The sequence below is a fragment of the Scyliorhinus canicula genome, chromosome 2 (assembly GCF_902713615.1).
Source record: "Scyliorhinus canicula chromosome 2, sScyCan1.1, whole genome shotgun sequence".
NCBI lineage: Eukaryota > Metazoa > Chordata > Chondrichthyes > Carcharhiniformes > Scyliorhinidae > Scyliorhinus > Scyliorhinus canicula.
In genome coordinates, this window is record NC_052147.1 from 163,262,803 (window position 1) to 163,279,769 (window position 16,967).

At 49.7% G+C, this 16,967-nt stretch overlaps 1 protein-coding gene across 5 annotated transcripts in view; it reads right to left on the bottom strand.

Annotated features, from left to right (window-relative positions):
• Window positions 1–16,967, bottom strand: part of col6a3 (collagen, type VI, alpha 3) — a 294,343-nt gene that overhangs the window by 237,239 nt on the left and 40,137 nt on the right. For all 5 annotated transcript variants that reach the window (XM_038788414.1, XM_038788411.1, XM_038788403.1 and 2 more), the window contains exon 3: window positions 10,455–11,039. In XM_038788414.1, the coding sequence (XP_038644342.1) occupies window positions 10,455–11,039 (585 nt within the window). The remainder of the gene's footprint in view (window positions 1–10,454; window positions 11,040–16,967) is intronic.

Sequence of the window (16,967 nt, forward strand, 5' to 3'; positions counted from 1 at the left end):
GGTAGTGGCGCGGGAGATGGAACGCACATTGTTGAGTGCCCTGTCAACAACTGTAGGTGGGAAATCACGGTTGAGGAAGAAGGAACACATTTTCGAAGCACCATTTTTGAAAACGGCATCATCGGATCAAATGCGACGGAGGCCAAGGAGTTGAGAGTCACTCCATCCCTTTCTCTCTCAACTCCTTTGAAGATGCCAGATCTGAATTTTTAAGGTGGTTCAAAGTTAAGCAGAGAATCATAACAAGCTGAATGAGCAGCAAGTGACTTACTGAAAAACGACTCCGGCGAGGGGGTTAAGTGCAAAGGAATCTGAAATAAAACAGTGAAGGCTGGAAACACTCATCAGCTCAGGCATGTGGTTAGTGGAGCAAGAAATAGAGGTAACCTTTGAAGTCTCCGATCTTTTATCAAGCATGGAAGATGTTAGAAATGAACAGTGCAATATGTATTATTTGTTTCTATAATTCACAAATTGCATGTCAGGTTCTTCAATGTTATGAAGTATGATAAAACTGTCAATGGTATTTAGCAATGAGATTTGCTGATAAAGTATTGGCAGATTGATTGCATCCAAGGGAATTTGACAAGTTAAATGAATGGGCCAAGGGGGTTTCAATACAAATAAATGAAAACTAATCCACAGGAAATATGGACAAGGGGGGGGCAATGTGGAAGGAGGGCTGTACAAGGAGGGGGGCGTGCAGGGTGAGGGCTCACACTGACAGACAGGGGGGCAAGGAAGTTGATGAGGTTGAAAGGAAGAAAGAAGGTCGAGGGGAGGGAAGTTGGATCCTGACATGGCTGTATGTAAAGTTCACAAACAAGGGGATCAAAAGATAACATAGGTTTCCTGCAAAAGGAGGCCATTCAGCCTATCAAATCTGCACTGATCCTCTGCAAGGGTAACCTACCTGGGCCCACTCACCCACCCTATCTCCATAACCCCACCTAACCTGCACATCTTTGGACTATGGGGGGGAACTGGAGCGCCTGGAGGAAACCTATTCAGACACAGGGAGGAAGTGCAACCCCACACAGACAGTCACCCAATGCCGGAATAAAACCAGAGTCCCTGACACTTTGAGGCGGAAGTGCCAACCACTGTGCCACCACATTGTTTACTGGAAGTGGATGCACAAATACGCCAGATGCACTGGCTAGGTATCCAAGTGGGGCATGGGCTCTTTGCATGATGGGCTCAGGGGTGGGTGGTTGAATCAAGGAACAGACGTCTTCTTCAGGCTGTTAGCCATTTCCTCCTGGGTTGCCGACATCCTGCAGGGTCTGGTGAAGACAGGTGGGCTGGAGAGAGTGATATGAGAATGCTGGACTGCTATTTAAATATGGTGCAAGAACATTTGAATGTATCAGCTGAGGGCAGGCAAACTAATCAGCAGTCGGCCCACCAGATGACTTGAAGGGGAATGTGCTTGTGTCCAATTTAGAGATTCCAAGTGCAGAATCTGGCGTGAGATATTGCGATCCTGGACGGCAGAACAGGTTCACAGGAGCCGCCCGCCACCACACTTAGTCTTAAAATCAGAGCATTCAACCCAATTAATTAGATCTGATGATAGACAAGGGGCGGAATTCTCCGTTTGCCGATGCCGGAATCACGAAACGCGATAGTGCGGATAATAGGTTCTGAAGCCAAAATCGACATGGGCGGCGATTTGACGCCAAATCGCGATTCTTTGACGCCTCGACAGCAGCATCAACACGGTATTCTCCGGGGCCTCCACGATTTTCCTCCTCCGATGGGCCAAGTCCCGACAGCGTGGTTCAGTTATGCTTTTAAAAATCGTGAAAGCGACGTTGTGGCGAATGAGGGAGAAAGAGAGAGGAGATAGGACACAGAGAGGGGCGATTGTGGGCTGCTGGGCCGGACACTGGCTTGGGCTGACTGGGGTATGGGTGGGCCATGGCAGGGCCGGGAGAGGGGGAATGACAGGTGAACAGGCCGAGTGGCCGGGGTGACCTCCCACTGGACTGGAGTGGTGTCCAGGCAGGCTGGCCACCCATCTTGGCCCCTGGTTCTGCACAGTAGCACCGACTGCTTGGGCGCCCCTACCTTCGCTCCCCAATGCCTGCCACATTACCTCCCACCGCCTACCCCACTCCTCCACCCCCTCACCCCCACCACCCGCCCCCACCCCCCACCGACCTGTCAGGCAGCTCACAGACCTCGGTGCACAGGTGCATCCGTGACTTTACGGAGGTCCTTTATGCCCAGGGACTGAATACACCCACTTAAATGGGGACCGAACCCACCAGGATGTCCGGGCAGCGGGTTTTGCCGCCTTCGCCGGGATGCTCCAGGTCCAGAAGTGATCAGCGGAATGCACGCCTCCTTACGAGCACCTGCAGATGACAGGCCGCTCTGTACAAACCAAAAGGCGTTCCGCTCGATGAATGTGTAGCTGATATGTGACCATCAGCTGTGCATCACACACGTCTGCGCCCGATACCCAGGCAGTGTGTACAATGCCTTCAACTTCACACTCGACGATTCCTGACATGTTTGAGGTGACCCCCGGCTGAGGGGTTGGTTCCTGGGCGACAGGGGTAAACACTATAAAAGGGATGAGGCACTCACACCCTGCCTCTTTCCACAGACAGACATCTAGAGAGTTAGACAGGGTTGATCAACAGCATCACACCCCAGCACATGGCTTAGAGCAAAGCTGGTACAGTTAGATTGAGTTACTACACTTAGATTAGCAGAGAGTCAAACTAATTTGAGAACTGTGTAAATAGTTCAATGAACACATTAAACTCATTTCAGAGTCTGGAGCATCCTTTAGTTAAGACTGCATCAAGCAGCAGCCTGTGTTATACGAAGCAGCATAACACAACATGATACCAGGAGTGACTGTTCAATCTATTTAGTTCAACTCAGCAAGATCCGTGACAACCAGCTACTGAATACAGGCACAATGGACAAGATTCAGGCTCCTCATCAGCTCAGGACCACCGGCAATCTTAGTACCAACTGGCGATCATTGAAGCTGAAATTTCAACTATACGTGGAAGCATCCGACCTCAATGGCGCGACCGATGCTCGGAAGATAGCTCTTCGACTCACCACTGCGGGTGACCATGCGATAGAGATCTTCAACTCCTCTCACTTTTCCGAAGGGCGGGACAAAACGAAGTACCAAACAATCCTGGACAAATTCGACATCCACTGTGAATCTTCAAACGCTACATCTTCAAGCAGAGGATGCAAGGTAAAGACGAATCCTTCACCTCCTATCTAACTAACCTTAGACAGCTAGCGCAATCCTGCAACTTCGGTGATATCACTGACTCCATGATCAGAGACCAAATCGTTTTTGGAGTCCACTCTGATCCTCTGCAAGAGCAATTTTTGAAAATCAAGCACACGACTGTGCCAGTCACGATTGAAACGGGTACTGTGCATGAGCACTCTAAAAATCGCGATTCTCACAGTACAAAACGGCAGAAAGTGAAAAACAAGCCTCCCATGAGGTGGAGAGAGTTCAGCCCATCTCCCGGATGCAACGCCTCCACATTGACGAAAACGGCCATTTTGCACGCTCGTCCTGGGGCCCGACGCATGCGCAATCCGATCGGGAACACAAAACGGCCGAAAACTGCACTGCGCAGCTGCAGATGTCTGAGAACCGCACTGCGCATGCGCAACGATGCACTGACTGTCATGATGACGTGGGCGCACTGCGGCACCGCCCATTGTTTAAAAAAACTGCCCTGCAAGAGGCAAACGCTGTTTAAACTGTGGGAAACCAAACCACTATGCAGTCCTGTGCAGATCTGCACCACCAGTCAAGAGCTAGCGCTCCCAATTCTGACAGCGGCGCATCAGAAGTGTGTAACACCGACTGCATGACTCTAATCCAGGCAATGCGACGGATCTAGATGATGAATACCTGGGCAACACTTACCAAGTGGGCATTATTACGAAGTGTCACAAGTCCAATGAATCCTGGTCGTAAATTCCGAGGATGAATGGCATGCAGTGATGAAGGTCAACTGCTGCCCAATCCAGTTCAAACTGGACACAGTGCCTCCGCCAACTTGATTTCGCAGGTGGACATCAAGAGAATCAAGAAGCCCCCCACAACCCTTCCAGCTGCCTGTAAACTCCTGGACTACAATGGAAATGCAATCAAGGCACTGGGGTCCTGCCATCTGCAGGTGTCCAGCCGACACACACAAGCAAGCTTTCACATCGAGATTGTGAAACCAGACAGGGCGTCCCTGCTAGGTGCATACGCCTGCAAGCAACTGAACCTCATTCAAAGGGTCTACACCATGTCGCCGCCCCATTCGGATCTTCAGGCCAGCATTGACGACATCCCAACCCAGTACCCAGATGTATTTAGCGGGATGGGCACGCTGCCATACGAGTACAGGATTCCACTGCGGCCTGATGCCAAGCCAGTTGTCCACGCATCACGACGAGTCCCTGCTCCACTGAGAGAGCACCTGAACGCAGAGCTCATGAGTCATCACAGAAAGGCATCATCTCCAAGGTCACTGGACCAACCAACTGGGTCAGCTCGATGGTGTACGTAAAGAAGCCTTTGGGGGAACTACACATCTGCATTGACCGCAAGGAGCTAAACAAAAACATTATGCGGGAACATGACCACATCCTGAAGAGGGAAGAAATCATGAGTGAGATGGCACACGCGCACTTCTTCACAAAATTGGATGCATCCCAAGGATTTTGGCAAATCCAACTTGAAGAATCCAGTAGTAGGCTCTGCACCTTCAACACGCCTTTTGGCAGGTTGTGCTCAACCAAATGCCATTTGTCATCATCTCAGCATCAGAGATTTTCCATCGCATCATGGAACAGATGATGGAGGGAATAGAATGGGTTCGTGTCTACGTTGATGATATCATAATCTGGTCCACAACCCCAGAGGAACATGTGTCGCGACTCAAGAAAGTATTCCGACGCATACATGAACATGGCCTCAAGCTAAACAGGTCCAAGTGCTGTTTTGGAACATCCACGCTGAAGTTCCTGGGTGATCAGATTTCGCGACATGGTGTGCGCCCGGACACAGACAAAATGAAAGCCATCGAGGCAATGAAAGTACCCGAGGTCAAGAAGGCTGTACTGCGCTTCCTGGGAATGGTCAATTTCTTTGGCAAGTTCATCCTGAATTTGGGTACACACACCAAGGCTCTAATCAACTTGGTTAAAAAATCAACCACCTTTGAGTGGAAGGCGGAGCACCGAACAGTGTGGCTGGAGCTGAAAGCCAAGCTCACCACTGCACCCGTCCTTGCATTCTTTGACCCAGACTGAGAGACCAAGATATCCACAGATGCGAGTCAGGATGGCATTGGGACGGTGTTGCTTCAAAGACATGACACATCATCCTGGGTATCAGTAGCAAATGCATCACGGGCAATGACACCCACTGAGACCAGATATGCGCAGATTGAGAAGGAGTGTTTATGTCTTCTCACCGGCATCCTCAATTTTTTGAGGATGTCTACGGCTTGCCAACATTTATTGTTGTGATGGATCATAGGCCTCTGGTCCACATCATCCAAAAGGACCTAAATGACATGACGACTCGTTTGCAGAGAATTCTGCTCAAACTCCAGAGGTATGATTTCAATTTGATGTACATACCTTTCAAGGAGCTCATCATTGCCGATGCATTGTCCCGCTCCGTCAACTCACCCAGTGAACCACTGGAGATCATCCAGCACATTGAATTGCGAGTACTCTCCCGGCAACAGATGAGAAGATCGATCTCATCCAAGAAGAGACGGCCAAAGAACTCCTGTTGCAGTGAGTCATCCACAACCTCAGCAATGGCTGGCAGAAAGGGCAATGCCCTCAATTCTACAACGTCAAGGACGACCTGACACTGATCGACCGCATCCTACTCAAGCTGGACAGGATAGTCATCCCACTATGTCTCCAGAGCATGGTGCTGCGGCAGATTCATGAGGGACACCTGGGCGTAGAAAAGTGCAGACACAGGGCCCGGCAAGTTGTCTACTGGCTCGGCATCAACCAGGACATCATGGACATGGTCCTGAACTGCGAAACCTGTCAGAGGTTCCAACCAGCGCAGAGCAAGGAGACACTCCAACCACATGACCTACAGACCTCTCCGTGGTCCAAGGTTGGCATTGACCTATTCCACACAAATTGTCGCGGCTGTATCTTAATCATCGGTTACTTTTTGAACTATCCTGAGGTGCTGAAGCTGCCAGAACTCACCTCATGGACCGTCATCAAAGCGTGTAAAGAGACATTCTCACAGCATGGCAACCCGAACACTGTCATGAGCGACAATGACCCATGCTTCCACAGTCGAGAATGGTCCACGTTTGCCAAGAGCTCCAATTTGAGGCACGTCATCTCCAATCTGCACTATCCGCAGTCCAATGGCAAAGTCCCAAAAGGGGTGCACATCGTTAAGCAGCTCATCCGCAAGGCCTCAGACTCTGCTTCCGACATACACCTTGCACTACTTGCGTACTGGACGACTCCCTTGTCCACTGGCATGTCGCCAGCTCAACCCCTGATGAACAGGGACCTGCGGCCGATGCTTCCAGCCATACATCTGCCCAACCTGAATCTGCTCAACCTGCCCAGCCTCCCGGTGCTGTAGCAGCTTCGCGACAGCCAGGAGCAGGGCTATGATGCACATGCCACCAATCTGAACGTGCTATCCCCGGCAGACATGATCAGGATCAAGGTACCAGATGGTGGCTGGTCTGCTCCAGCTATTTTTGTTCGACAAGCCGTGCCTGGATCCTATGTAATACGTATGGCTGATGGCTCCATTGTGCGAAAGAATCGAAGGGCACTGCAAAAAGTTGCTTGCCCACAACCACTTTCCCCTCCATTTCCACATGTCGAATTGCCACTTCCAGACACCTCGAACCACGAGGCCACCAGTCGTGCCTCCCACTCGCCTGTCAAGACACCGTCATCCCCTCTACCACCTCTCCGGCAGTGGACGAGGATCAGATGCAAGCCTCAGAGACTGGACTTATGAGCATTTTGGTTTTTTTTGTTCTGCTCTGTATTCCTCAGTCAGCCACATTAGGCAGACACATTCACATGTATATACATCTAAAAAAAAAAGCGGGAGATGTCATGATATGCAAAGGACACTCAGAGGTGGCATCACCACAAGGGGGCATGTCATAAACACTATAAAAAGGATGAAGCACTCAAACCCTGCCTCTTTTCACAGACAGACATCTAGAGAGTTAAACAGGGTTGATCAGCAGCATCATACTCCAGCACGTGGCTTAGAGCAAGCTGGCACAGTTAGACTGAGTTACTACAGTTAGATTAGCAGAGAGGCAAACTCATTTGAGAATTGTGTTAACAGTTCAATAAACACATTGAACTCATTTCAGAGTCTGGAGCATCCTTTAGTTAAGACTGCATCAAGTAGCAGCCTGTCTTATCCAAAGCAGCATAACACAACAGGTGGCACGCATTGTCGGCACCACCCTCTGCCGCTGCACATGATATGACTTCCCTAACTGCACCTGCAGATGCTGGATGCTCGGTGTCAACCCTCATGTAGTCCCTGGCTCTTCAACTGCATGTGCATCATGGATGGGACTGTCTGTTCCAGAAGCCCGAGACCCATCTGGATGGCAGCTTGTTCCGTGTGTCGGCCCGCCCTCTGACCGTACGTCCCCTCGGGTGTTCCTACCTCCATCTGCTGTACCGCCTCAACTGGGTGGTGAGCAGACACATTCACATATATATACACATCTAAAAAAAGGGGGAGATGTCATGATATGCAAACATGCAACCAATGAACACTCAGAGTAGGACACAATCAATGGGCAGTCAGGACACTCACTAACATGCCCAACCACGGTGAGTGTCTCTGGGATGGAGGAGGATGTTGGAGACAGCTGTGATGGAAAATGACTGTCATCCTCTGACCCGAGCACACAGCAAAAAACCGCACCGACCTCCTCAGAAGACAAACATGGGACACAACCGACAGAGTACCCTTCGTCGTCCAGTACTTCCCCAGAGCGGAGAAACTACGATATCTTCTTTGCAGCCTTCAACGTGTCATCGATGAAGATGAACATCTTGCCAAGGTCATCCCCACACCCCCAATACTTGCCTTCAAACAACCGTGCAACGTCAAACAAACCATTGTTTGCAGCAAACTACCAAGCCTTCAGAACAGCGACACCACACAACCCGGCCAAGGCAATCTCTGCAAGACGGGCCAGATCATCGATATGGGTATCACCATTACATGTGAGAAAACCACCCACCAGTTACGCGGTACATACTCATGCAACTCGACCAACATTGTCTACCACATACTCTGCAGGAGAGGATGTCCCGAAGTGTGGTACATTGGCGAGACCATGCAAGCGCTGGACAAAGATGAAAGGACATCGCGCGACAATCGGCAGGCAGGAATGTTCCCTTCTAGTCGGGGAACACTTCAGCAGTCAAGGGCATTCAGCCTCTGATCTTCAAGTAAGTGTTCTCCAAGGCAGCCTTCAGGACGCGCGACAACGCAGAATCGCCGAGCAGAAACTTATAGCCAAGTTCCGCACACATGAGTACGGCCTCAACCGGGACCTTGGATTCATGTCGCATTACATTCACCCCCTACCATCTGGCTTGAAAAATCCAACCAACTGTCCCGGTTTGAGACAATTCATACCTCTTTATCCTAGGATTACCCCTCTCTGGATCTGTAAAGACTTTATTACCTGCAAATGCTTGCATTCAAATTATCGTCTTGCATCTTTGGCTTTGTCTAGGTATATGTTTCTGGAACCCACCTCTTCATTCACCTGAGGAAGGAGCAGTGCTCCGAAAGCTAGTGTTTGAAACAAACCTGTTGGACTTTAACCTGGTATTGCAAGACTTCTTACTGTGTTCACCCCAGACCAACGGCAGCATCTCCACATCTTAGAGATATCATGGGCGGGATTCTCCGAACCCCCGCCGGGTCGGAGAATTGCTGGGGGGGGGGGGGGGCGGCGTGAATCCCACACCCACCGGCTACCGAATTCTCCAGCGCCAGGGATTTGGTGGGGGGGGGGGAATCGCACCGCGCCAGTCGGCGGCTGCTGGCAGAGCACCCCCGGTGATTCTCCGGCCCGAGATGAGTCGAGTGGCCCCCATTTTCAGCTGATCCTGCCGGTGTAAATTAGAGTAGGTACTTACCAGCGGGACCTTGCTTCGCGGGCAGCCTCTGGGGCCCTCAGAGGGGTGCAGGGGAATCTGGCCCCGGGAAGTGCCCCTCCAGTGGCCTGTCCCGCGATCGGGGCCCACCGATCCATGGGCGGGCCTGTGCCATGGGGCACTCTATTCTTCTGCTTCGGCCGCTGTGGTCCTCCGCTATTGTCGCTGCAGAGATGAATACTCCCTGCGCATGTGCTGGGATGACGCCAGCATATGCTGGCGCTCCCGTGCATGTGCCGACTCGCGCGGCCAGCGGAGGCTCTTTCGTGCCAGTTGCCGTGGCGCCAAGCCCTTTCCCTGCCGGCCGACTCAAGCAATTCTCAGCTGACAAGCCACCCCGATGCCAGCCTAGCCCCTGAAGGTGCGGAGGATTCCACACCTTCGGGGCGGCCCGATGCCGGAGTGGTTCACAACACTCCTCGGCGCCGGAGTTGCCTGCCCTGCCAATTCCCGCTGAATCCGCCCCATAATTGTGTTGTAATTCACCAGCTGACCACTAGGAGTCTCACTAGTATATAAGTGAATGTTAGAGTCAGACTGGCTGGAGGAAGCTGGAGAGAGGTGGCTGGTGCTTGTTCTGACTGTTATTCAACTGCTGTTTTGTATATAGTTTACCCACAGTTAATGTTAATAAATCATTTGTAGCTTTAGCTACAAGTGTTCTTGTAATATAAATCAGGCCATCCGAAAAGAACATTACACTCTCCCACCTAATCACAAGCTGGTTACTCTGGCTGATTTCCAGTTGGGGGACAAGTGAACGACAAAATATGCCTGCTGGAGTTAAAACACCACAGCATGCAGTGAAAGCCAGATTCCAATTGGAAACTTCTCACTTATAATGTCAGGCTCTTGATCTGACTTTGTCGATCCAGCGGGGAAGCATACCATGTTAGTGAGTGAATGTGGGTGGGTCTGTGTATGACAATGCATGGAATAATGTTAACAATTGAAAAACAAGTGAAGAGTTTATCTGGAATTCCAATATCCACTCTGATGTGCAAAGCTACCAATCAGAAATACAGGTCAGAAACTGCCCTTATATTGATTTCCTTCTCACCTGTCCTATTTTCAAAGAGCGATTCATCATGTTTGATTTGAAGTAGTGAAAAGACTCAGCCTCAAATTATATTACTTGTGTCTGTCATCAATATACACTACTCTGGGAAACATTGCTTAAACTATAATCACATTTAATGGTTTTGTGCTCACTGTGCAAATACATTGGGCAAAGACTTTACCTTCAGTTGGAGGGATTGGTTCTTCAATCACAGACACTGCTCTAACTTTCGATAGTAGCTCTCGTTGAGTAGTTTGCAATTCCTGGAAGTCTCCCAGTTTCAGAACAGAATCAGGATTCAACACGATCTGTCGTAGCTCCGATGTGTCGGCACTCTTGGCTCCGATGGCAAAGGGCACAATACCAGCCTGTTTCACTGCATTTGCTGCCCGCCCAACAGAATCTCTGGATTTCCCAGCAGTGATGAGCACCAGGATTTGTGAAGCTCCAGCATCGCTCCTGCTCCCTGCAGATGGAGTGAAGACATTCCTTGTGACAAAGTCCAGTGCAGCACCAGTGTTGAGGGGCCTTCCTGTTTTCAGCCTCAGCGTTCTCAATGCATTTAAAACCTCATTTTTAGTTGAATGAGTATTGAGGCCAAATTCCAGTCTTGAATCAGAACTGTATTGTACCACAGCAACTTGATCTTTGTCAGGTCCAATATCGAGCTCCTGGATTACTTTATTAAGAAAACTGCGGACTTGGAGAAATGATCTTCCCATTCCAGGAGAGCCATCGATTAGGAAGACAATATCCTTTTTCCTGGCTGCAGAAATTGAAGATGAAATAACAGTAAATATTTACATTGGTAAACCCAGTTGGTCATCAGAAAAATATTTTAAGGATACAAGTTTTCAACCCTGTCATAACATGGGTGGCGCTGTAAAATGTGGCCATCAGTCAAATGTGCATTGATTTCAACCGGATTGGAAAATCCTGCCAGAGCGAGGCTATACAAATCTGATCCAAATGTTTGAGAATCCAATAGACAGTGAATAAAAAAATTTTGTTTCAAAAATTCAATTTGGTTTATGTAATACCTGATTGGCTCAGAGTGTTTGATGAACAAAGGACATCACAAGGTTCCGCCAAATTTAAGGAGCTTACAGACCGCTTTCTAATTCAGATTGAAATCATCGAATCAGCTGATTCTGCAACTTCCTAGTCCATGGGGCCAATCTTCACCCTGCCCTGAACTTGCACCATTCTCTGGTTTCACTCCTTTCTCCCCTCACGTCCACACTGAGTTCATTCTGTCCATGAAATGCAACCTCTGATCTCTCAACCCTACTCCCACTCGACTACTGAAAAGCTAAACTTTAGTAATCTCATGTGGGGTCTAGACAAGATAGATGGGAAAGACTTATTTCCCCAAGTGAAGAGATCAGTTACCGGGGGGGCATAGGGTTACAATGTTTGGTAGATGAATTACATGAGGAAAAGCGTTCTCACCCAGATGGTGGGGGGACATCTGGAATTCACTATCTAAATTGGTGGTTAAAGCTGAAATGCTGAACTCGTTTTAAAGGTACCTGGATTTGCATGTAAAGTGTTGTAATCAGCAAGGCGACAGGCCAAGGGCTGCAAAATGGGATTACAATGAGTTTCGTTTTTTTCTTTCCTGGCCAGCACAGATATGATGGGCTGAATGGCCTATTTCTGCACGGTAGCTTTCTTTGGTTCTAAGGTTCATACATGGAATTTTAGCATCACCGGCTAGGCCAGTACTTATTGCCCATCCCTAATTACCCTTGACTGAGTGGCTTCCTAGGCCATTTCAGAGGGTATTTAAGAGTCAACCACATTGTTGTGGGTCTGGAGTCACATGTAGGCCAGACCAGGTAAGAACAGAAAAATACCAGGCGAAAGTCTCCGACCCTGGGGCCGCCTAAAATCCCGTCCCCGCCGTGGCAGAGATTCTCCGCCACCCGGGAAGTGGCGGCGGCGGAATCTCGCCACTCCGATCGGAGAGGCCCCTGCGGTGATTCTCCGGCCCGGCTGGGCCGAAGTCCCGCCGCTGGGAGCCCTCTCCCGCTGCCGAGGTTTGAACCACCTCTGGAACGGCGGGATGAGCGGCGCGAGCGGGCCCCGGGGTCCTGGGGTGGGCGGGGGGGCGATCGAACCCCGCGGTGGCCTGGCCCGCGATCGGGGCCCCCCGCTCAGACTCCGGGCCAGTGCCGTGGGTGCACTATTTCTCCTTCCGCGGCCACCATGGCGGAAGCGGAAGAGAACCCCACATCGCGCATGCGCTGGCAATGACGTCAGCGGCCAGATGCCGCTGACGTCACTGCCGGCGCATGCGCGGACCGGCGAGAGCCTTTCAGCCAGCCCCGCTGCCGGGGGCGCTGGTTTTTTGCGCCAGTCTTCTGGTGCCAACCGCTCCGACGCGGGGCTGGCCCCCAAAGGTGGGGAGAATTCCCCTCCTTTGGGGAGGCCCGACCCTTGAGTGGTTGGCGCCACTCCCCTAAGCCGGGACCCCCCGTCACGCCGGGTAGGGGAGAATGCCGCCCATCTTCCCTAACGGGCATTAGCGAATTAGATGCTTTCTTATGACATAGAAACATAGAAAATATGAGCAGGAGTAGGTCATTCGGCCCTTTGAGCCTGCTTCATCATTCAATATAATCATGATGTGGAGATGCCGGCGTTGGACTGGGGTGAGCACAGTAAGAAGTCTTACAACACCAGGTTAAAGTCCAACAGGTTTGTTTCAAACACGAGCTTTCGGAGCACTGTAACTTCAGCAGTCAAGGGCATTCAGCCTCTGATCTCCGGGTAAGCGTTCTCCAAGGCGGTCTTCGGGACACGCGACAACGCAGAATTGCCGAGCAAAAACTTATAGCTAAGTTCCGCACGCATGAGTGCGGCCTCAACCGGGATCTTGGATTCATGTCGCATTACAATCACCCCCCACCATCAGGCCTGGACTTGCAAAATCCTACCAACTGTCCTGGCTTGAGACAATTCACACCTGTTTAACCTGGGATTATTCCTCTCTCAGGATCTGTAACGATTTGATTACCTGCAAATGCTCGCATTCCAAGCATTGTCCAGCATCTCTGACTTTGTCTATATAAATGTTTCTGGAACATACCTCTCCATTCACCTGAGGAAGGAGCAGTGCTCCGAAAGCTCGTGTTTGAAACAAACCTGTTGGACTTTAACCTGGTGTTGTAAGACTTCTTACTGTGCAATATAATCATGGCTGACCTTCTATACTAATGTCATACACAAGCATTCTCCCCCCACACTTGACATTTTTAGAGTCACCAGGACATAGATAGGTTGATAGGTTGGAGACTTGGGTAGGGAAATGGCAAATGGAGTTTAATCCGGACAAATGTGAGGTAATGCATCTTGGTAGGTCTAACATAGAGGGGAAACATACAGTAAATGGCAAAACTCTTAGGAATATAGAAAATTAGAGAGATCTGGGCGTGCAGATCCACAGATCTTTGAAAGTGGCAGCACAAGTGGACAAGGTAGTCAAGAAAGCATATGGAATGCTTGTCTTCATTGGATGGAGCGTTGAGTGTAAAAACTGGCAAGTCATGCTACAGTTGTATAGAACTTTGGTAAGGCACCACTTTGAATATTGTGCACAATTCTGGTCGCCACACTACCAGAATGATGTGGAGGCTTTGGAGAGGGTGCAGAGGAGGTTTACCAGGATGTTGCCTGGCATGAAGGGTATTAGCTGAATAGACTCGGACTGTTTTCATTAGAACGACGGAGGTTGAGGGGTGACCTGATAGTGGTCTACAAGATTATGAGGTGCCTAGATGGAGTAGATGGGCAGGCGCTCTTTCCCAGGGTGGAAGTTCTATGGGGCAATGTTTAGAGGATAACACCCCCTCACAGGTCACCCCGAAGCCTTGGTAAAGACATCCAGGGCTGGAAAGAAGGTGAACTCCTTGAAGAAGACAGTTAAGGGAGTCAAAATGAGTAAGAAAATGAAAAGAAACAATCGTAAAGCAATGGAATGAGGTAGGAAAACCTGTATGTCCCCCTTAGGAATTAAAATTAGGAATTAAATTGTGGGCAGCACGGTACCATTGTGGATAGCACAATCGCTTCACAGCTCCAGGGTCCCAGGTTCGATTCCGGCTTGGGTCACTGTCTGTGCGGAACCTACACATCCTCCCCATGTGTGCGTGGGTTTCCTCCCACAGTCCAAAGATGTGCAGGTTAGGTGGATTGGCCATGATAAATTGCCCTTAATGTCCAAAATTGCCCTTAGTGTCCAAAATTGCCCTTAGTGTTGGGTGGGGTTACTGGGTTATGGGGATAGGGTGGAGTTGTTGACCTTGGGTAGGGTGATCTTTCCAGGAGCCGGTGCAGACTCGATGGGCCGAATGGCCTCCTTCTGCACTTTAAATTCTATGTAAAAGGAATGGCCCCTCTCGAAACAAAAAAATAACAGGGAGTAAATAGAAGATTAAGGTAAAAATGCAACAGATTTGTCTGTAGCCATGAGGTAAGGCTAACGATTAACTGTGATATTTACCAGCTGTGAGAATCTGTGCATTTTGTTTAACCAATTAATTTTAGTCAAAGCATTAAATGCTAAGTGGGTTGCATTTTTGTCATCTGTTATTGTGAGTCCGAGATTATAATTTAAGTGATTTGTGCTGAGATTTCTCTAAAGCACTGAAACATTGAAAATTAAAATCAGTTTAAAAGAAAAAAAATGCCTTTACGAATAAAAGTAATTGAACAAAATAAGTTTAGATCCAGTGAAGAGATGCAAATGGCATCATTCCAAGTTTATACCCCACTCTCCACCCCCTTATGTTCTGCAGCAGACAGTTGATCTTTTCTGAATTGACAAAGAAAAATATACGTCTCTAAGAATAACTAATGCCCATAAAATCAATCATTGGAAATTGACTTAAATGTGTGGTATTTACACTCCCCTCCCGGGGATGTTTTGCTGCTTCTAAAATACTCTTATGGTGCATCTTGGCCAGCTTTGAAGGATGGGATTGCAGTCCCACCCGGTATAAATGGGGGCTGGGTTCCCAATAATGATAATCATCTGAATGAAGTAAAATGAGTCCCTTGAACACTGGTTAGCAAATAGAGGGACAGAGGCTATCATGCAAGGGGCCAAGAAGCATTTAACCCCCAGGAAGGATGTACACCACCAAGCAACATGTTCCCCTATTAGGCAGACAGACACTGCAAATTAGGAGCGGTAATACATTGCATTGATAATGGAATGTTTATAGAACTGTCTCAAATACGAACCAGCTCACCAGCTGCTGAATTCAATAACTTCTGAGTCTGCACCCATCCTGTGTCTGGCAGCTGAACGTTAACTCTGACAGTACCACTGTTAAAAAAAAACTGCAGGAAGTCTTTAAAAAGGTTCATGAACCTTGGGCACAGCTTTAAAACACCTGATAGAGTCCAGAAGAGAGAATGTAGTGACCCAGTGCACAGCTTGGTATGCTCATGAGGATGAGCACGCATACATTTTACAAGCGCAATATTACTTAGGAAAGCAGACATCATTGCATGTCACTTCTTTTTCTTATTTGGTGTTGTGGGATTAGGAATGTTAGTACAGTTGACCCATAGTCAGAGGGACCTTTTTCATGTGACCATCAATTCACAAGACACGTGATTGGAAGTGAACAGTGGTTTTAATAGTCTTACAACTGAGCCTGCCTGCGACAGGATGAACTGGCTCACAACTGCAGATCTTTATACTTCCGGTTAGTGGGAGGAGCCATGGGCGGAGCCATGGGCGGAGGCAAGGGTGGGGCCCAGTACAAACTCCTCATCTCCCCCTATGGGCAGAGTCGCACAACGGCTCGTATACAGAGCCCACAAGGACACAATACATATGATACAACACAGTGTGAATTACCAGATTTATAATTCACCACATTCACCCCCTGTAAAAAAATCAAGTCCGGCGGGGGTGATGGGCCTACAAATTGAGCCGGTCCGGCGGCCGAGTCGTCCTTTGGGATCAGCGAAGCACCGGGGTTGCAGCCTCTTCTGGTGGCTGTGTGGTGGCGGTTGATGAGGGTACGATGGTAGACTCTGGGGGTGATTCGGTCCAAGCTTCGTACCCGACTGGTTCGACTGGCTATCGGGGAGCACCGGAAACCCATAGGCGCGGGGGCATGGAGAACGGGCAGTGACCCTGTAGGTGCGGGGGCACAGGGCACGGAGGGTTGTGCTGGGTGTAGTGTGAGGGGTACCTCGGCGGTAGTAGTGGTGAGATTGGATCTTGCGCCAGGTCCCGGAGGGAAACAGCGTCCTGACGGCCTTCAGGGTATTCGATGAAGGCGTATTGGGGGTTCGAGTAGAGTAGGAGCACTCTCTCCATGAGTGGGTCAGTTTTGTGTGCCCGGACGTGCTTCCGGAGGAGAACCGGGCCTGGTGTCCTCAACCATGCTGGGAGCGAAACCACGGTGGTAGTGCCCCTAGAAAAAACAAATAGCCGCTCGTGAGGGGTCTGGTTGGTGGCTGTACATAGGAGGGACCTAATAGCATGGAGCGCGTCAGGGAGGACCTCCTGCCAGTGAGAGGTCATGAGATTCCTGGACCAGAGAGTCAGTAGGACAGTCTTCCAGACCGTCGCGTTCTTCCTCTCCATCTGCCCATTCCCCCTGGGGTTGTAGCTGGTAGTCCTGCTCGTGGCGATGCCCTTGTCGAGCAGGTACTGACGCAGCTCATC